Source organism: Periplaneta americana, chromosome 4 (assembly GCF_040183065.1).
Source record: "Periplaneta americana isolate PAMFEO1 chromosome 4, P.americana_PAMFEO1_priV1, whole genome shotgun sequence".
Lineage (NCBI taxonomy): Eukaryota > Metazoa > Arthropoda > Insecta > Blattodea > Blattidae > Periplaneta > Periplaneta americana.
The window spans coordinates 19,490,778-19,513,059 of NC_091120.1; the positions used below are offsets into that span (position 1 = coordinate 19,490,778).

The following is a 22,282-nucleotide window of genomic DNA, read 5'->3' on the forward strand; positions in this document are numbered from 1 at the left end:
AATCGTGTTTTAGTGTGATGAAAATGTGTTTAGGGGATCATAAATATAGAGATCAGGTAGGAAGTTAAAAAAAAAAGTTGGGAAATTAAAAAGTGGCTAGTTAATAAATATAGTTATCCATTGAAGTTTACTGTAAAGGAGTAAATCTTCGAAAGTGATTTAGTGAAGTTATGGTAGATGATCTTAGTGATAGTATTTACAATTTTCTATGGTTTTTTCTGAGTGTTGATTGTGGTTAAGAAATGAATGATCAAACTAAAGTGAACTAGATACTCATGTCAAGATTTAATAAGATTATAATGACGTGTATTAGGTAGAAAAAAATATCCCAATGATTATAACCGTGTGAAGTGTTACAAGTTAGATGTAATGTAGAAAGACGGAATTATGTATAAATTTAGTTAGCAAGATTAGAATGCTGAAAGGAACGTGTGTAAGGAACAGATGGTGGACATGTAAGATCAGTAAGAAGAAATTGACTGTTTGGAGTTAAGTTAATAGCGAGAGTAGATGAGTAGGCTGTCGAGATTGCATGCTAATTGTAGTTATATAAATAGAAAGTTATGGAGAAACCCGCATACATAAGTTGTGGTACACCATAACTAATATAAATGTTGATGACAAATAAATATCTATCTATCTTATCCTAATATTATTTTGACCATAAATATGATTTAAACTTTAAAATACCGAACACATATCATAATGCAGGTTGACTTTTAAACCTAATGGTTCATCATTTCTGATCTAGGTTACAGCAGCCTAACAAACAATATTACTTAACAATATTTTGCTTTCAGAGCAAGTAATGATGCCTCATGCATTCTTCTGAAGGAGAAACTTCATACATATGCGGCTTTGGTCGACAAAAGGGATGAAGAATCAATAAATAATTATGCAAAAACAGCTTTAGCAATAGCTGCTCGCTGTAAAAATGGTAAGAATTATGTTTCTTTGTATTACTGAATTCCCTGTACAATCAACTTCTGACAGTAATTGATTATAGTTTGATTTAAAACGATTAATAAGTATATTTCATTTATTTTTATCACTAGACACTCAGCAATGGAAGAGCAGTTTGACTAGTGCTGGAGACACCATTTCTAAATTTATAAAACCAATCAGTTGTGAAATGGTCAAAGATTCAAAGCAAAATTTATGCTCTAGCTGGGATGTTCCAGAAAAAAAACTTTCAGATTTGCTAAGTTCGCAATCTAAGAATTCTACAGTTACTACTGATAAGTGGGAATCGACTGAGGAGACCGCTTCAGCATCCTGGATTGATCATAAAGTTCCAAAACACTCAGCTGAAAATATGAGGTGTAAGTATGTGAAATTTCTGCATATATGCCTATGTAGACGATACACAACATTAATCAATACCGGTACTCTTTGTGTGTGTATATAATGCATATTTAAATGCACAGTTGTATTATCTTTGTGTGTGCATCTTAATGCATACGGTACTGAAAATAAATGTACAGTTGTATTACAATTCACTGTGATAATGAATATTGATATACCCTTGTAGTTCTATAAAATGCTCTTTGAAAAAATTGTCTAAAACTTTCAGAATTTTTCGTCTGTAAGTTTGAAGCACTAAAGAAAACAAAAGACGGTAACAATCTAATAAATTCAATCATTTTTAATGTTGCAATTAAGGGGAGAGGATGGTATTTTTTTGTGAAAAATGAGTAAATAAAAAAAAAAAAATTCTTTAAAATGCTCTGTGATATGTGTGGAATGCATAGCATAATGTTTTGTGGGTATTTGTGCCCTTATCAGATGCTGAGACGCCATTTTTTAACTTCCTGCGTTATGAATTTTTAAATCACTCGACCCGTTTTATTGTTGTTTCCGGTAAATTGAATTAAAAAAAAAAATTTTTTTTTCTTTAAAATACTCTTTGATATGTGTGGAATGCATTGCATAACATTTCGTTGGTATTTGTGCCCTTATCGGATGTTGAGACGCCATTTTTAAACTCCTTGCGTTATGGATTTTTAAATAACTCACCCCCTTTTATCAGTTTACGGTAACTTCAATTTTTTGCTACATTGCCAGACAAAAATGGATATAATCTCTGGACTATTAAAGATACATGCATGAAATTTAGAACACACATTCTTTAGACTATTAGGAAACTTTTCTCTGTAATAGAATTTTGTTAATTGATTCCATTTTAAAACTACGTCCATTTGTTTACAAGAAAGGAATTCAGAAAATTGTTATTAAATTTTAATTTTTTATTTTACAAATGTAGGGACTAATATCAAAATTCTGTTACAAACAGTTTGTAGAGCATGCGTTTGCAAGTACATTCCAAAATACGGGATGAATCTACCTTTAAAAATGGTTTAGATATATCGATTTTAATAAAATCCTGCATTGGGCATATTTTTTTCAAATCTGGGCCCCCAATTTTTTTTTTTTCAAAATATTTATTTTTGGTTGAGTTTCTACAGGTATGAGCTCTCTACATACAACAAATTAGAATTTTACACCAAATAGGAAAAACGTTTTAAAATATACCGTCCTCTCCCCTTAATTGTAGCCTACAAGATGGATGTTCAAGGAAAAGTGCAATGCATTTTGTGGCTGGCAAAATTTGAATCTGTTACTCGTTTATGACGTGAATTCGTCGCGTGTTTAACAAAGAACCACCACACGAGAATAACATTCGTCTTTGGGATAGACAGTTAAGAGAGACTAGAAACCTATGGGAGGAAAAATGTTCTGGAAGACCATCGATGGTAGAAGCCATTTGAAGAGTATTTGTTCAGAGTCCAAAGAAATCATTTCGCAAATTATGTGTCCGACAATTAGGACTTCTGAAAACAACATTCAACAGCTTGTATAATTTATTGTAACAATGAAAATTATTGCATTTGTTCGATTGGTACTATCTTTTGTTTCCTTCAGTGCCTCAAACTTAAAGACGAAAAACTTTGAGAGTTTTATTTTCATCTGGCACGAATATTATATTTTTACCTCTATTTGTTCAAAAACTACTATGTTGTTTCACAAATTTTATTCTTCCTTACAGTACAAACCCACTAGTGCGACCTTCGCTAATCCGAAATTCCAGATAATCTCAAAAAAAAAAAAAAAGTATATGAACTGAAACTTGATCAATTTAATGCTGTAGCATTTACAGCTCAAGATGTACAATATACAGTACAGCTTACTTTATCACTAGTAAATTAGTCCTTGTATTCTATACTATTATGATAATCTGTGAACTTCTGTTGAAGAGCAGATAATCTTGACGAAGCGACAATGTCTCGCATTACTTCATAAATATATTATGTGATATACAGTTAGCAGTGAAGGGTTGGGACGGGATAAGACGTGGTTTCCCCGCTTGCATTCCTGTCCCCGCTTAATCCGAATTTTCGATAATCCAAACAGGCCTTGGTTCCAATTAGTTCAGACTAGTGGGTTTCCACTGTATTACACAGACTACTCAACATTCCAATGAACCAACAAGATTATAACGAAGAGCTAAACACAATCAAATACATAGCACAAGAAAACGGATACAACCCTAACATAATAAACAACATAATACTTAAGACAAAACATAATCACAAAAAACATAAGAATACAACACAAACACAAGAACACAAAAAGTACATCACACTAACATGCGAAAACAAAAACACACACAAAATTGCAACCTCATTCAAGAAATTAAACTACAACATCGCATACAGAACACATAACACTCTACAAAAACATCTCAACACACAAACAACACAAACAAACAAATACAACCACACAGGCGTATACAAACTCAAATGTAACACCTGCAACCACTTCTACATAGGACAGACAGACAGATCATTTCAAACACGTTACAAACAACACATCACAGCCATAACAAAATTACAAAACATATACAGAACACATCACAAATGTTAACGACACCCACAGAGACATCAACACAGACATGGAAATACTGCACATCCAACCAAAAAGCCAGAAACTAAACACACTGGAACAATATGAAATATACAGACACACAAAAACACACCCCCAACGAAATTCTCAACACACAACTCAACTTCAAAACACACACACTCTTTGACTCTACACTGTATCAATCGAACGCACCCTCACAGGAAACAGAACAAGTGGTGCCAATACCAACGACCAGTTCTGAAGATGACTCATAAATAGGTCGAAACATGTAAACGAGGTACGTTGAAATTTAACACAGGAAAATCTTACCATACATATTGCGAAGTGATACAGTGTTAAAAGTTGTGTAATCAAGATGTATGTTACATTTTAGTTTAAACGTGACTTTAGCAATATAATTGATTACTTTAGTACAGAAAATCAATTGTCTCTTTCTATTCTAGATTTTCCACCTGAAGAAATAGTTCCAAAAAATCAACATCAAATGTTCAATACCAAAAAACCACAACAAATCAGTAGCAACCAATCTTTAACACACCCCTCATATCAGTCGATTAACAACACAAGCAGAGGACAACAAGGTACTGCTCATTGCTTGCTACTATTAGAAAGATGGTAAAGAATTCAGTTTGGTATGATGACCATGTAATGGATCATGGCAACATCTTCAACCTAGGCACTAGAGTGAGGTGGTACCTTTTTTCAACATATTTTAACACTATGAAGTTCTAAAGTTTTTAGATCTTAATCTTTTATTATCAGGGACCGGATTTTTATTTAATATCAAGGTATGAAATATGTACATATTTATGTAAGAAAAATAAGCTGAATATGTACCAAAATATGTAAAATCATGAAAATATTTAATATCAATATCTGGCAGGTATAGGATAGGTAAGACTCTCCAGTTGTGATTTCATAGAGCACCCGACTTTTTTACTGCACACTTGACACATTACTATTTTTCTATCTGTACTGAAAGCTTCGTCCATCGCAATCCATAATTTTATTTTTGTTGTTAGGATTGAAGATACAGGGGCCATTTTAGTTAGTTAAAAGCAGTAGATAAACTCACTTGCACTATATACTGTAAGTACTGAAACTAGAGAACTGAGTGAAATGAATGACACAACAGTACTGCAAGCACTGTTTCGCTTTACTGAATTACGAGAAAATAAGAGGAGATGTGGGACACAAGCATTTTAGCTGCTCCCTGTAAGAAACAAAGTACCTACTAAAACCTCAAACTATAGGCATTTACAAACTAAGTGACATTCCTGTCTCATTCAGAAGGGTAGGATTATTCCAGCCGAGAACCATACTTTCTAATTGCTCGGAAAATCCCATTTCCATATAGGTCTACTAAATTTAAAGTAAAGAGGTCAAGCAATAATCTGAAAAGCTATTTATTTTATTCTTTCAACATCTTTCCAGTTTGTTTCTTCACTCCAGCTTCTTTTCAAAAGTCGGCTACTTTATTGCGGCTCACGTCAGACTTGACACGGGTTTCCCTAGAAGGATTAGGAAGAGGGTGGGTAAGGTTGCAAATTGCATGGGAACAGCTTGTTAAGACGTGTGCAGAACAATTATAGTTCGAGACAAATCATGTCGTCCTCGTCCCATCCACAGCATGAAAGCAACGCTACTTTCTGAGTGATTTTTACAATACAAGGTAGTTGTATGAGAAAGGTTGCCTTTTGTTCACTCATATTTACAGTGGATGGTATGCGATGAGTGCCTCTATTACTTTCTGGAACTAGGGATATTATGTTTCGTCCTGAAATATATCCTTTCTTGGGTAGATAAAAAAGGCTTTTTAAATCTGTGTATTTCAAATTGTAAACTTCCCCAGCAGAAGTTTTTTTTTCCCCTTTTAGAGAAGTATAAATGAATAAAACCCCTAAATATTAGATTTATGCAATACCAAGCCATAATATGTAATGTGGGGTAAATATGTAGAAATACGTAGTATCAAATTTTAATATATTAATGGTAATTACAAGATTCGCAAAGATTTATTATTTATGTACGGTTAGGTTGAAAGGAATATAATATGTAATTACATAAAAATCCGGTCCCTATTTATCATATATTAAATATTGAAAGTGTTATAAAGTGAATCGAAATAAAAAGATAAAATAGAACTGCTTTTCTTCCACATAAACAAATATAAAGTATAAGTATGTAGATAACGCAGTCTCCATTTCATACCTATTTGCTTGTTGATCAGTGTCTAGGACAATGGGTGGTGCCCCACTGTTCAAGAAACAATTTGAAGATCGTGATGTAGGCTTTGAGAGTGCTCCATCTTGGAAGAAACCAGCCCCCTATCCGAAGCAAAATCAAGAAATGACGGAATACAGCACTGGAAAACAGCAAGCAACAAACTTGTTCCGTACAGCCCGAGATGAACTGGTGAGAAGGCTCAACTCATAATTATAAATTGTAAACATGATGAGCTTGAAAGTTTTGGATAGTATCAAAACTTGTTTCAGATAAGTTTATATTCAATGAAATCTATCCGAAACGTTTCCAGCCACTTAATATCTGATATGTACATCTATTATCAGGAAGTACATCTCACTTGATGATATGTGTCAGAGGAAGAACAATTGTTTGTATGCATCTGAAGTCTGATTAGTGGAATATGTAGCTAATCGGTGATGTATGCATTGGAGGGGGAAAGGAACTGGCCACCCTACCCCATTATCTCCTGGCTTAGTTGCCTCATGAGTGATGCCTTATTGGTGTTACTTATGAGGTTCAAACCTGTCTTAGGACAGTTGACAAAACAGAAACAGTCTATTTACAATAATGGGATACTTAAAAGTACCTACTCCCTTTGAGAACCTCAGACCATTAGCTACCTCAGCTTACCTTATAGGGTAAAGGTGCCTAATTCCGTGATACCCTTAATCCCGTGATAAAATTTCAATTGACTGCCATGGAGTTGTAGTCTCTGACTTTTAAGTTTTTGAAATACCTAACAGATGCCAGGACATGTCTTCTTTTCAATTCTATTGACTACCCGCCTTTTCAATAGAAGCAGTCAACTGCAGAAGCTTTTGTTCAGTGAAAGATGGTTGACCAAAAAGTTTTTCTTTCTCTTGTGACCGCTCCTGAAGAAACATTTTATATTTGAGGTAAGAATTAATGTAGCGTTATAAAAATGATATATTACTGTAGATTATAGTCAGCTGAATCAATGTGTATGATTATTTAAACATTGTGAGACAATAACAATGCTACAGGAGCTTTCCCATTTTCAGATTTATTTTCATATTTCTCCTTTCTGGCTCACTCAACCAGTGATGCCAACGCTAAATTGTGAAAATTAATGTCTATGAAAGGAAATAGTTCGTGGAAATAATAATAGAAATAAGTTATAGAAAACATCAATTAATTATAATAAAAAATAGGACATATATTTAACTTAATTACTGCTGTTGCTAAGAATATAAATAATGAGAAATAATTGTTGTAATTCAATTTATTCAAATTTAATTTTGTATTGAATTTAACTTTCAGTTTATTTTGTTTATAATATATTAATATGTAAAATGTATTCGTGTAGCTAGGCAAGTATATTCTATGAAATTTGTCACTTAGGCCCTTTTTCTATGTTGTAATTTCTTGCTGAATCCATAATAAAACAATATACCATGACTTTAAAGTGTTTTTCCAAATACACGTTTGTTTTCTGAGCAGTTAATGAGGATTATTTTAATATCACGGAATTTGGATCCCTGTTACGGATTTAGGAGGCACTGTATAACAATTAAGAATCATATATTATTATATACCAAACTTGTGAAACTGTTGACACTGAATGTTGTAAAAACTGTAGCTAAAGGTCCAAATAACGTCATTTAGGTATTATTTGAAAATTTTTAGTACAAGTTTGGCATAAATATAGACTTTATTAAATATGTCACGGAATTAGGCAACCTTACCCTACTTTTCAAAATAATCCTTAAAGTAATGTCTTTTGGAATTGTAAGCTGTAAAAAAAAAAAAAGAGGAAAATATTTGAGTGGATTACTTATAAGAAGCAATTATGTTCTTAAATTTTCATAACTTAAAATGTAGCTATGCTGAAGTTAATTGAACTACCTCAGAGGTACGAAATTTGTTTGTGTTGTAGAGTATACAAAATATGAAGAAGTGGGGCAGTAGAGGGAACAATAGCACGAACTGTTACTCTACAGAAAGTGTATCAACTTACAACTATGGAGGACAGAAGAGATCACTAGGAGCAAGAAGGGGTGTCATGAACAAGTTTGTGCCCCCTGTGAGGTCAAATAATAATGAGTAAGTGAGACAGTGATATATTTTGTTCAGGAATGTTTTCCTTATTTACTAGTGCATTATTGACACATTTCTTACATTGTATATATTTTTTACTCTAGGTAGAACACCCAAGGAAAAAAATAATATGTTGCAATTAGAACATACTTATAAAATCAAAATATGCAAATCTCTCCCCAAATTTTTGCATTGAACTACGAAATAAAGAAAAAAATTTGAGATCTTAGACATCGAATGAAAAAAACATCTAACATAAGTTGACTGTATGATATCACCACAGTCTAGTATATACAGTCACGAAGCTCAATACGTAGTAAATATGCAAACATTAGATAGTTGCTCACCACTAGGATTGCTAATATCGGCTCATTACAGGGAATGCAAAATAATAATAATAATAATAATAATAATGGCTTTATTTAACCTGGCAGAGTTAAGGCCGTAAGGCCTTCTCTTACACTCAACCAGGATTAAAACTTGCTTACACATCGAACATAAAACTGGATCAGAATGAAGTAATTAGATACTTATACAATTTAGGTACATAATGAGATCAAAAGAGGTAGTTACATAAAACTTACCTCATAAAATAAAAATAAACATAGTGAAATACATAATAATGTTGTTAGAATCAAATACGAATCACATAAAAACAGAAGCCGATAATTCAATAAAAAAAATGTACACAGTAAAAATAAAAATAAACACATTAGTATACATATTAGTATTAGATTACAATTAAGTAGGATTTACATAATTAAACCAGAAACCGACAATTGAATAAAATGTACGCAAAAAATAGATTAATAATAAAAAACAACAACACAGTGGGATACATATTGGCGTTAAGTGATAAATAAACACGATTTAGATAATAAAAATAAGAAACAAAAAAGTAAATACAGTGGAACACATTCCATTAAATATTTGCAATGCGTTAGGTCTGGCAACTCATCATAAGATATTTTTCTAATTTACATTTAAAGGAAATTAAAGTTCGCTAGCCCTTGACTTCAGGCGGCAGAGAATTCCAGTGACGAGAAGTAGCAACAGTGAAAGATGAAGAATAAAGAGATGATGTGTGCAGTGGTATTTCGAGCGTGTTATCATATTGTGACCGAGTATTTAAGTTATGATACCGAGAAAGACTGTGGAATCGGACAGATAAGTAAGACGGAGTAGAGGTGTGCAAAATTCGGTATAAGAGAGAAAGGGAATGTAACTTTCTCCTCTCATAGTACCGGCACAGTCTATTGTTTCTAGCACCCTCAAAACTCAAGCTTCGTGACTGTATATAGTAGACTGATATTACCCTTACCCGAATTTAAAATTATGTTAGGACATTTCTCGAGTCTTTAACATTTTAAACCCAGTAGTAGTAATAGTACATCTGTGTTCTGCATGTAAGTTCAAATTTGCGATTTTTAATTGAGGAAAGCAACTGTAATATCGATGTGAATTCTTAACCATTCGACACTCCATTTCATCTAATATTTATGCTAAAAACTAGATGTCCATATATCAAATACTGCCATCTCACGAACATTTTTGTAGCAGGGGCATTTAAAAGCACTCGTACAGGGATATGCTGTATATTTAAATGTCTCTGGACTCAAAATGTTAAAATTTAAGTTGATACAGTTTTCAATAAAAACATTCTGGAACATTTTTGCAAAGTGACTTAATTTTACCACTGTTTGTGATATTTTAAATTTGTAAATAATTTAATCGTTAGGTATAGTTTGTCAGAAAAAATGACTGACCATGAATTACACGTTAACTAAAATTACTACTTAATATCTGTAATAAAGTTATTTATATTTTAAAATAATTTATTTTTATGTAGTGATTTTGAAGGAGCTTTCGGTGGAAATCAAAGACAAAGGAAATGGGATCAAAATGGAGGAGATGAAGAAGAAGAAATGGATGAGAGATTGAAAAATATCGATCCCAAAATGGTGGCGCTAATAAAGAATGAAATAATGGACAATGGAACTCCAGTAACATGGGATGACATTGCTGGGTTAGAGTTTGCGAAGGCAACAATTCAGGTAACAAACTGATGCAAATCTAGTCTTTCAGGTAAAGCTCCCTGTAAAGCAGATTTGAATGATTTCAATGGAAAAAATTGTTCCGGGGCCGGATTGTGTGCACTCGATGTGGGTCTCTGGCATTTCGTCAGCCCACGCGAGTTGTGTGGATATAAAGGGAAAAGTTGAGACTGTGTAGGGTGCAGTTCCCGGGTAGCTCAGTTGGCAGAGCGCTGGTACATTCAACCAGAGGTCCCGGGATTGATACCCGGCCCCGGAACAATTTTTCCCTGGAAATTATTGTAACAAACTAATGTTTGGTTAACTTAAATGAGATTATTTTAAGTCTATTTTGTGCGAATAGACTTACGTTGTACAAGATATTCAAAATATAGACGAGTAATAATTTTTATTGGCTTATCATTGTGATGTGTGGCTTCCAAAATTAGTAAGGTTACATGGTTTATATCCAAGGAAAGAGAATGCATTGACTCTTCCAATCTTAAGAAAGGAAAACATATTTAATAAAATAAAAAGAAGTAATTATATAGAGAGAAATATTTAGTGTCGTCTGCCTGGCATCCCAGGTGACCGTAAAAGATCCAGAAAAAAATATACAACAGAAAAACATTACTATAAAGAAGGAAAACATAATACCTAGATAACAGGATTTGAAAGATACGGTTTAAAAAGTAACAACAATAAAAGAAAAATCTAAAAGATTGATGAAGACAGCTAAAAACTCTAAGTACAATTGTAAATGATTACACTGGGTAACAACGGAAATGTTTCTCTCGATATTTTAATTGTTTCTGGTTCAGTTTTTTGCGCTGATTTCAAATCTGTAATTATTTTTTTCTGAAATGATAATGGTTCCAGAAATATAACAATATTCTTAATTATGTTTGTTCTACGTTGAAGCATGACTTCTAGAGGTGATTGCAGAAATCCACCGGGCTCTTTCTGTTACGTTTGTGGATATTACATCAGTACAAAGCAGAAGGAGCATAACATAAGACCTGGCACCAAATATTATACAGCTCGCAACGCTTACTTTGAAGTACCAATATGAGACCAAGACATTTCATGGGGACCACATGTGTGCTAGGTTCCTGTAATACAACTTTGGAAGGATGGCTACGAGGATCTCGGAAATGTATGCCTTTCGCTGTTACCAGAGTTTGGAGGGAACCAACCAACCACCATGACAATTGCTGCTTTTGTATGGTCGATATGTCATCTTTGAAAAATTTAAAACAACCTGCACTCCCATTTTGACTTCTTTATGCAGAATCTAGGCGATGTGTCTGAAGAACATGGACAACGATTCCACCAAGACATGCAAACTATGAAATTGCTGTATAAAGGAAAACGGAGTACAGCCATGATTTTTTTTGCTGTCTTTTGTTTCTTTTTTCCCTCTTTTTCTATTTTTCCGCTTTCTTAAACTAGTACATATACAACACCCATGCCAAAGGCGGGACTCGAACAACCTTTTGGACCAAATGATAGAGACATGCCGTGCCCCTACCGCTTGAGCCATCCAGGTCGGCTTGCACGCACTATCTGTGGGGTTTGGTCAGGGATAGTAATCAGCAACACAAAAGGAAAGCACGATCACATCTGCATTTTGTAACATACTTAATTCAAGACTGTTATTGTATAAATATATATTGTCCATCGTAAATATTATATTATATAGTCATTATTCTTTCTGGTAGGCCTGATAAACATGCATATTACTTAAACTTATACAGTTAATTTCCCAAAGAACTATTGATGCTACATTGAAAATACTGATATTTCTGAACTCTGCGTGTGTGATGTATCGATATGAAACCAAAAAACCAGGAGAAACAAAAACTTCCTCAAAATTTGTTACCCAGTGTTATCTTAATATATAAATTGAATGTGGGTATGTATGTATGTATGTGTGTATGTATGAGTGTGTGTGTGTGTGTGTGTGTGTGTGTGTGTGTGTGTGTGTGTGTGTGTGTGTGTGTGTGTGTGTGTGTGTGTGTGTGTGTGTGTGTGTGTGTGTGTATGTTCTCTATACAAATCTACACGCTTTGACCAATATGTGCCAAAGTTTGCACATTTAACCTTCATAACCAGGAGAAGAACATAGGCTACATTAAAATTGTGCAAATAGAAGTTAAGTTAATTAAAATTATAAACTATAAAAATAAATATATCAAATCTTCATGTATAATACTAAAATACAAAATCTTCTACAGTCAATTGTTCTTTTACTATTGTCTGTTGTATTCAACTTCACGAGGCCTTGGAAATTTTAACACGAAATTAAATTACATTGTTGTTACAGATTGCGAAGGCTAAAACTAGATAATTCATGCAACATCTTTACTCAGCCCAGGAACGTATTATGAATTTCTCAATGCAGTTGTACATAGTGAGCAGACTGTGTTGCATCCAACTTAATTCTTGAATTCTTTGAAACCACAAGGATTGCTATCATATAATTTAATACTTAATATTGAATCACCAATAGTACTATTGTGAAATACTGACCCACCAAAATTATGCAATGAAACAAGAATTGGTGTGAAAAAACTCATTAAGAACGTAGTAATAGAAGTGACAATATTAACCGGCAAAATGAAAGATGTTTTTATCCACGCATTCTTATGATACCCACTAACATGCGTTTCGATTTTAAGTAACAGCAATTTCAGTGCGACTACCATTTGTAATGGTCATATTAAAATTAAGCTCAAGGACAGTCGCTCAAAGTTGCAGACATTAACTTAAAAACTCCGTGTTTTTCACATTCTCAACTATATTTTGTACAAAGAAGTAGAAAAAAAAAAGATTTTACACACATCAAAAAGAAATCCAATGATACTTTTGTCATATTGCTAATGTAGTATGTGAATGTACGTAAGCCGATTGAAAATAACACTGTCAGGTCAGATAGTAAAAATAAAAATAATATCATACGTCTCTCAAAATATTGTTGTTCATGTCCGAAAATGTGTTACTGCGAAATTCTAACTGTAGAATCACGTTACCAATATAGTATGTTACGCGTTGTGGAAATAATCTCTTAATTTATAAAAAAACTGGTATACGTCTCTCAGAATATTAGTCTCTATTTAAAAAAAATGACTTATTGCGAGTTTATATTGTATCTGTATTCTGTGTATGAAATAAGAATTAATATAGGCCTAATATGTTCTGAATTTGTGAGATAGAGTTTCTCAAGTCCTATTAAAAAAATAGGCATGCAGAAGTCAAGGGGTAAAAAATCTTCCAATATAAATTAAATGATATATGTATATATTGATTCTTTGGTACAACCAGTTTAATTAAAAAAAAAAAAAAGAAGCAAAAAGAACAACTCGGGCAACGCCGGGTGCTTTCAGCTAGTGTAATATATAAAGAAGTCATTTTTATTGGAGAAAATGGCTGAATATGTTTGCTTGTACCCTAGACGCATTTGAATTTTCTCTTCAAACCCTACCGTATGGTATGAACTTTATTAAAATATCACATTTTCCAGTACTGATCTTCATTCGTTATGGTGGTGATGTCACTTTCAGGAAGTTGTTGTGTGGCCTCTGTTGCGTCCTGATATATTCACTGGTTTACGACGCCCCCCTAAAGGCATCCTGCTGTTTGGACCACCCGGCACAGGGAAGACTCTGATTGGTAAATGCATTGCCTCCCAGTCACATTCAACATTTTTCAGTATCAGTGCTTCTTCTCTGACGTCTAAGTGGATTGGAGATGGTGAAAAAATGGTCCGAGCTCTATTTGCTGTTGCCAGGTAACTACTGCTTTAAATTTACCACTTGAAATATGTTGTTGTTTTCTAATGCCAGGCGTTTGACAGTAAAGTCATTTGACCTCCTGCACTCCAATATTTTTCAAAGAGTTAAATGGCAAGTTGTAGCCGATTTAAGTGAACACCATATTTTAACGTTTTGGTGGCTACTTCATTCACACACAACCCCCAGAATGTCTGGAGGACCACACCTGCTGTTGGTCGACGGGTCCATTGGACCTAGCTGGGAGATCTTGTTGATCACCGCTTAATTTAGAAAGTGTAATATTGATCCATATAGAATATATTAAATTCTGTTGCAAACTAGCTGTCTATAGTGAGTTCAGAGTTTTAATTAAAAATGCCTCCATATAACAAGAAAGTCGATTTAAATATTATATTCTTTGATGGAGTACAACAAATAAAAAAATAACTTTGGTGAGAGGTCGTCATTGAGCTGATGAAACTAAATGTTTGTATTAATGAATCATTTTCCATTTCAATTAAATCAAAATTACATATTCAAACATTGATTACTTTAAGAGTTGCTAGACTTTTAGGCTATAAAGTTGTTGTTGTTGTTTTCCAATGCCAGGTGTTTGACAATAAAGTCATTTGACCTCTTGCACTCCAATATTTTTCAAAGATATTATCATGACCAGCCACTGAAGCACAGATTTTGAGGTGTTCCGAATCCATTTCTTGGTTTGAGTTGCACAATGGGCAGTTAGGGGACTGATATATTCCAATTCTATGCAGGTGTTTGGCCAAACAATCATGGCCTGTTGCCAATCTAAATGCAGCTACAGACGATTTTCGTGGTAAATCGGGAATTAACTGTGGATTTTGATGCAGAGAGTTCCATTTTTTCCCTTGGGATTGTGTTATCATATTTTGTTTGTTGAAGTCTAAGTATGTAGATTTAATAAATCTTTTCACAGAGTAATACGTAGATTTAGTAACAGGTCTGTAAGTAGCAGTGCTGCCCATCTTTGCTAAAGCATCCACATTCTCGTTTCCCAGGATTCCACAATGGGATGGTATCCATTGGAATACAATTCTTTTATTGAGTGATATTAATTGAGAGAGCATTTTAGTTATTTCTGCTGTTTGAGATGAAGGTGTGTGATTAGAGACGATTGATAGAATAGCTGCTTTGGAGTCTGACAATATAACTGCATTCCTAAATTTATTGATGTGGCATAGAAGATTCCTGAGACATTCACTTATTGCAATGATTTCACCATCAAAACTTGTTGTTCCATATCCAAGTGATCTATAAAGTGAGAAGAGATCACTTGAAATATAAGAAGTGCACATTCAACTGCCTAAATTTTGTCTTCTGAGGAAGTAATCAAAATATGAGATTTTAGGCTTTCACAGTGAATGTGTTTAATAAAAATTAAAAATCTTTATTGATACACACAAATTCTACAAAACATCAGTTTTACTGTTCGTTTGACGACACATATGATGCCCAGCATATAATCGATTTATGCTCAGGTTCTCTAGGCAGAAAAAAATGAAAATCTGTCTTTTAGAATGGAGGTTAGCTCTTGGTAATGGATCCAACAGACAGGTTCCCCTTTTTCTTGCCTTCCCTGATGATGAAGGTGATATATAGATCCAAAATGTTGGATGTTTCTGCATCTACGTATGGTGCAAGTACTTTAGGGGGGAGGATGGTATTTTTTTTTTGTGAAAAATGAGTAAATTAAAAAAAAAAATTTTTTTTTCTTTAAAATACTGTGTGATATGTGTGGAATGCATAGCATAATATTTTGTGGGTATTTGTGCCCTAATCAGATGTTGAGACGCCATTGTTAAACTTCCTGTGTTATGGATTTTTAAATCACTCGCCCCCTTTTATTGTTGTTTCTGGTAAATTGAATTTTCAAAAAAAAAAAAAAAAAAAAAAAAAATCTTTAAAATACTCTTTGATATGTGTGGAATGCATTGCATAACATTTCGTGGGTATTTGTGCCCTTATCGTATGTTGAGACGCCATTTTTAAACTTCCTGCACTATGGATTTTTAAATCACTCGCCCCCTTTTATCGGTTTATGGTCTCTTCATTTTTTTGCTACATTGCCAGACAAAAATGGATATAAGTTCTGAACTATTGAAGATACATGCATGAAATTTAGAACACACATTCTTTAGACTATTAGGAAACTTTTCTCTGTAACAGAAATTTGTTAATTGATTTCATTTTAAAACTACGTTCGCTTGTTTGCAAGAAAGGAATTCAGAAAAGTGTTATTAAATTTTAATTGTTTATTTTACAAACGTAGGGACTAATATTATAATTCTGTTACAGACAGTTTGTAGAGCATGCTTTTGCAAGGACATTGCAAAAACTGGATGAATCTACCTTTAAAAATGGTTAAGTTATATCAGTTTTAGTAAAATCCTGCATTGGGTATATTTTTTCAAATCTGGGCCCCCAATAATTTTTTTTCAAAATATTTATTTTTGGTTGAGTTGCTACAGCTATGAGCTCTCTACATACAAAAAATTAATATTTTACACCAAATAGGAAAAAAGTTTAAAAAATACCATCCTCTCCCCTTAAAGGCTTATACTGCATCCAACATCATCATCATCATCATCATCTACTTCAAGGTGGACCGATTCCGATCCGTTCCAACTCAGAGGTCGTCTTCCCATCGTAGTCGTGATCGACCAATACTTCGTTTTCCTTTTGGTTTGTATTCATAAAGGCATCTAGCTGGTCTTGATAGTGTCATTCTTTGTAAATTTTGGAACCATTTTTTTTTTCTCGAATCATACTATTTAAGCCTCTTAGGGTATATTCAGTTACATAACATAAGAATTTCATTTCCGATGTTTCAACCATTCTCTTATTTTTGGTATTCGAAGTCCAATTTTCTGATCCATACATTAATACAGGTAAAACCATTATTTTGTAGAATTTAAGTAATGTGAAAGTCTCAAATCATATTTAACCTTCGATTATCGTTGTTAATTCTTTCCACAAAACTCTTGCTTATCAAAACGACTCCAATTCAAGCTCCAGTGTATTTGAAAAGTATCATGAAATAAAGAAATTAGTAATTAAGAACTGCACCACCAGTTTACTGACAAATATTTTTTTCCTTTCCTATTAAATATTATTTTCTCTTTTATGAACAACACAGATGCCATCAACCAGCTGTTGTTTTCATAGACGAGATAGACTCGCTCTTGACCCAAAGGAGTGACACGGAACATGAGAGTTCTCGACGAATAAAGACTGAATTCCTAGTACAACTGGTAAGAGAGCGTGATGAATTTACATAGTAGGTGCTTATTATTTTAGAAAAACAAACTGAGACAGATAATTCCTTCCACAGGATGGGGCAGCAACAGGAGAAGAGGACCGCATCCTGGTCATAGGAGCCACAAACAGGCCCCAAGAACTGGACGAAGCTGCTCGACGAAGACTGGTCAAGAAACTTTACATTCCTCTGCCTGAGTTTCCGGTACATTGTTCATATTTAAGAAATATTGTGTAGAGGAATCTTCATTCATTATCAATAGTCATATAGTTACCTGTTCACATAATTATTTTCTAAACAAAGTAGGCCTAACTTAAATGAAATGACAGGGTGATACCTTATAATTATAAACATTTATGTTTGAATAATTTCAAGGGAAAAATTGTTCCGGGGCCGGGTATCGATCCCGGGACCTCTGGTTGAACGTACCTGCACTCTACCACTTAGCTACCCGGGAACTCCACCCGACACCGTCTCAACTCTTCCCTTTATATCCACACAACTCGCGTGGGCTGACGAAACGCCAGAGACCCACAACGAGTGCACACAATCTGTGTGTGACTTGGAATTGTGGTTTTCTGTTAACGAACACAGTAACGTATATATTAAGCAAACCTAGTCTTTCAGGTGAAGCTCCCTGTAAAGCAGATTTGAATAATTTCAAGGGAAAAATTATTCCGGGGCCGGGTATCGATCCCGGGACCTCTGATTGAACGTACCAGCGCTCTACCACTGAGCTACCCGGGAACTCCACCCGACACCGTCTCAACTCTTCCCTTTATATCCACACAACTCGCGTGGGCTGACGAAACGCCAGAGACCCACAACGAGTGCACACAATCTCTGTGTGACTTGGAATTGTGGTTTTCTGTTAACGAACACAGTAACGTATATATTAAGCAAACCTAGTCTTTCAGGTGAAGCTCCCTGTAAAGCAGATTTGAATAATTTCAAGGGAAAAATTGTTCCGGGGCCGGGTATCGATCCCGGGACCTCTGATTGAACGTACCAGCGCTCTACCACTGAGCTACCCGGGAACTCCACCCGACACCGTCTCAACTCTTCCCTTTATATCCACACAACTCGCGTGGGCTGACGAAACGCCAGAGACCCACAACGAGTGCACACAATCTCTGTGTGACTTGGAATTGTGGTTTTCTGTTAACGAACACAGTAACGTATATATTAAGCAAAATCTAGTCTTTCAGGTGAAGCTCCCTGTAAAGCAGATTTGAATAATTTCAAGGGAAAAATTGTTCCGGGGCCGGGTATCGATCCCGGGACCTCTGGTTGAACGTACCAGCGCTCTACCACTGAGCTACCCGGGAACTTCACCCGACACCGTCTCAACTCTTCCCTTTATATCCACACAACTCGCGTGGGCTGACGAAACGCCAGAGACCCACAACGAGTGCACACAATCTCTGTGTGACTTGGAATTGTGGTTTTCTGTTAACGAACACAGTAACGTATATATTAAGCAAACCTAGTCTTTCAGGTGAAGCTCCCTGTAAAGCAGATTTGAATAATTTCAAGGGAAAAATTGTTCCGGGGCCGGGTATCGATCCCGGGACCTCTGATTGAACGTACCAGCGCTCTACCACTGAGCTACCCGGGAACTCCACCCGACACCGTCTCAACTCTTCCCTTTATATCCACACAACTCGCGTGGGCTGACGAAACGCCAGAGACCCACAACGAGTGCACACAATCTCTGTGTGACTTGGAATTGTGGTTTTCTGTTAACGAACACAGTAACGTATATATTAAGCAAAATCTAGTCTTTCAGGTGAAGCTCCCTGTAAAGCAGATTTGAATAATTTCAAGGGAAAAATTGTTCCGGGGCCGGGTATCGATCCCGGGACCTCTGGTTGAACGTACCAGCGCTCTACCACTGAGCTACCCGGGAACTCCACCCGACACCGTCTCAACTCTTCCCTTTATATCCACACAACTCGCGTGGGCTGACGAAACGCCAGAGACCCACAACGAGTGCACACAATCTCTGTGTGACTTGGAATTGTGGTTTTCTGTTAACGAACACAGTAACGTATATATTAAGCAAATCTAGTCTTTCAGATGAAGCTCCCTGTAAAGCAGATTTGAATAATTTCAAGGGAAAAATTGTTCCGGGGCCGGGTATCGATCCCGGGACCTCTGGTTGAACGTACCAGCGCTCTACCACTGAGCTACCCGGGAACTCCACCCGACACCGTCTCAACTCTTCCCTTTATATCCACACAACTCGCGTGGGCTGACGAAACGCCAGAGACCCACAACGAGTGCACACAATCTCTGTGTGACTTGGAATTGTGGTTTTCTGTTAACGAACACAGTAACGTATATATTAAGCAAATCTAGTCTTTCAGATGAAGCTCCCTGTAAAGCAGATTTGAATAATTTCAAGGGAAAAATTGTTCCGGGGCCGGGTATCGATCCCGGGACCTCTGGTTGAACGTACCAGCACTCTACCACTGTTTGTTTGATCCTAAAAGATTCCTTAAATTGTACGTAATCGTTTCTTAGAACATATTTTAGGAAACAATTTCCTAACCAAAGCCTCGTAAAGCCGAATTCTGCCTAGGACGTTTTGTGCTTAATATTCAGTATAGGAAGCTACATCTTATGAATTGTGTACTGTAAAAAGAAAATTACAATATCTAATTTCATATTTTAAAAAGCTGGACAATTCCTGATTTTTTAAGATAATGTCTACTGGACAGAGGACAAATTAAAATGAAATGTCATATCTAGCAAAAGCCAGGCTTCTGGTAACTCTATGAAAAAACAGTAATAAAGAGGCAAACTAAAAAAAAAAAACTGGCGTGATTATTCTTTGTCTTAGGATTGCCTGTTTACTTATCCAGAATCGTTTGAAATTAGTTACTGTTTGGTAGCACCTAATTAATCTGTTGATATACCGAGATATTGATATAACTTAAAATTTATAACTGTAAATGAATATAAAAAATAATAAACATAGGTACGAATGGGGACTTTTAATTCTGGGGAGAAAAAAAAAAAAACTATATTCAGGGAAAACTTAAAAAAAAAAAAAAAGCACATTATCTATCATCTGTACGTTGGATCTCATCCTGGATAATAATTATCCTTGGAAGTGGTAATAATTTGTAGCTTTTTTAATATAATGATTTTTATTTCTGTAGATAAATTTTAAGAGGTAATGTAAATAATGCAAATCAAGCAGGTATAACTCCCTGTAAAGTTGATTTGAACAATTTTTCCCTCGAAATTGTTAAATATAAATAATAGTCATACTTTAACATGATGAATTTATTAAAGACTCCAGTTGTACATATCAGCACAGGGATTAATAAAACTGAATGTATTTAATAATTTACATCATGTAAAATGACATCAAAGATTGTCATTTTAAATGATAAAAAGGAAGGAATTATGGAAAAAATAAATTTGTTTCAGTTATTAACATTAAAAAAGATACTTACATTAAAATAAGAATAATTGACGTTATAAGATTAAGAAAGAAAAGATATTAAATTAATTCAAAGAATTCACTTTAGTACATATCAGTTTGTTAAACAGAAACGTGGAGCAAGATTTTTCAGGCAAATTCTGATCAATTAAGTTTCTTACTGCTACTAAAGTTTGCAATTGATCTACATCTCTGTTGTCCCGAATATTGTGAACAAAGTGGTCATATAAAATATCATATTTTTCCAAAAAATCACCTAGACTCACATAATAAAAGTAATGATGAGGCATGTTTTTGAAAATAAGATTTTAAAAAATTGATAGTTTGTACTTAAATCTTAAAAACAGAAGAATAAAGAACAAGTTTTTTTTTTTTTTTTTTTGCATTTATGTCATAAAAAATGAAAAATTTCTCTTTCTTACGTCATTTCGTATTTGTAATGCATAAATTAATAAACATCTAATAAGGCAATGACTTTTGAAAATAGTCGAATTTCGACAAATTTTATCGCTTTTTTTTATTTTCGTGCTAAAAAATGTACGGTTTCATGAATTTTTTATCTCGATATCTTGTTTATAAGCATACTTTTTATATAACTGATAATAATTGTTAGAAGTTGTGTTAATGTACGAGTTATGTGTAACCAAAACTTTAAAATTAATTATATCAGAAAATAAATTTTCTACGTTTTCAACAAGTATTTATTTTATTTCTCAGTGGTTAAAGCTAGAGTGATGAAGTTTGGCATACTTAGTCATTAATATCTTGTTGTGAAATGGAGTATTTTATTGGCTGTATTCAGTATAGTTTTATTGCTAGAGAAATATACGTAAAGCAGTATTATTTTTTATTCGTGTTTGAACATTGAAGAAATTATATATATAACAATAAAATCATGTAATGAATTCACATATTTAGGAGCAAAATTTGATAATACAGGAAGATATGAAAATATGATAAATTCAAGAATAATTAACGCCAGGAAAGTTACAGGAACACTAAATTCTATTCTACGGCAGAAGAACATTAGGACAAAAACAAAAATGATGATATATGAATCCATAGTTAAAAGCACATTACTCTATGGATGTGAAGTTTGGCAGATACCTGAGCATATGGAAAATAAGCTTCTATCTACTGAAATGGATTTCCTGAGAAGATCAGCCATGAAGTCAAGACTAGATAGGGTTAAGAACGAGGATATTAGAAGACTTATGCATAAAGAGAAAACAGTCATCGAAGAAATACAAAGAAGACAGTTAATTTGGTACGGACATGTTCAGCGGATGGAAAACGAAAGACTGCCGAAAACTATCTTGAAATGGGTTCCAAATGGGAGAAGAAGAAGAGGGCGACCGCGAGATACATGGATTAAAGGAGTTAATAATGCTATGTCACAGAGAGAGTTACAAGACGGTGATTGGGAGGACAGAAGAAGATGGCAACTAGGATCCGGAAGGTGACCCTTCTCTCTGTGAAGCCGGACATATATATATAT

The 22,282-nt window shown here is 34.4% G+C and overlaps 1 protein-coding gene across 2 annotated transcripts in view; it reads left to right on the plus strand.

The window, feature by feature from the left end:
- LOC138697565 (fidgetin-like protein 1) overlaps positions 1–22,282 on the plus strand; it is a 29,049-nt gene that overhangs the window by 4,651 nt on the left and 2,116 nt on the right. For both annotated transcript variants that reach the window (XM_069822910.1, XM_069822911.1), the window contains exons 2-10: positions 801–937; positions 1,056–1,322; positions 4,368–4,505; positions 6,155–6,339; positions 8,069–8,235; positions 10,079–10,283; positions 13,826–14,052; positions 17,211–17,325; positions 17,406–17,534. In XM_069822910.1, the coding sequence (XP_069679011.1) occupies positions 801–937; positions 1,056–1,322; positions 4,368–4,505; positions 6,155–6,339; positions 8,069–8,235; positions 10,079–10,283; positions 13,826–14,052; positions 17,211–17,325; positions 17,406–17,534 (1,570 nt within the window). The remainder of the gene's footprint in view (positions 1–800; positions 938–1,055; positions 1,323–4,367; positions 4,506–6,154; positions 6,340–8,068; positions 8,236–10,078; positions 10,284–13,825; positions 14,053–17,210; positions 17,326–17,405; positions 17,535–22,282) is intronic.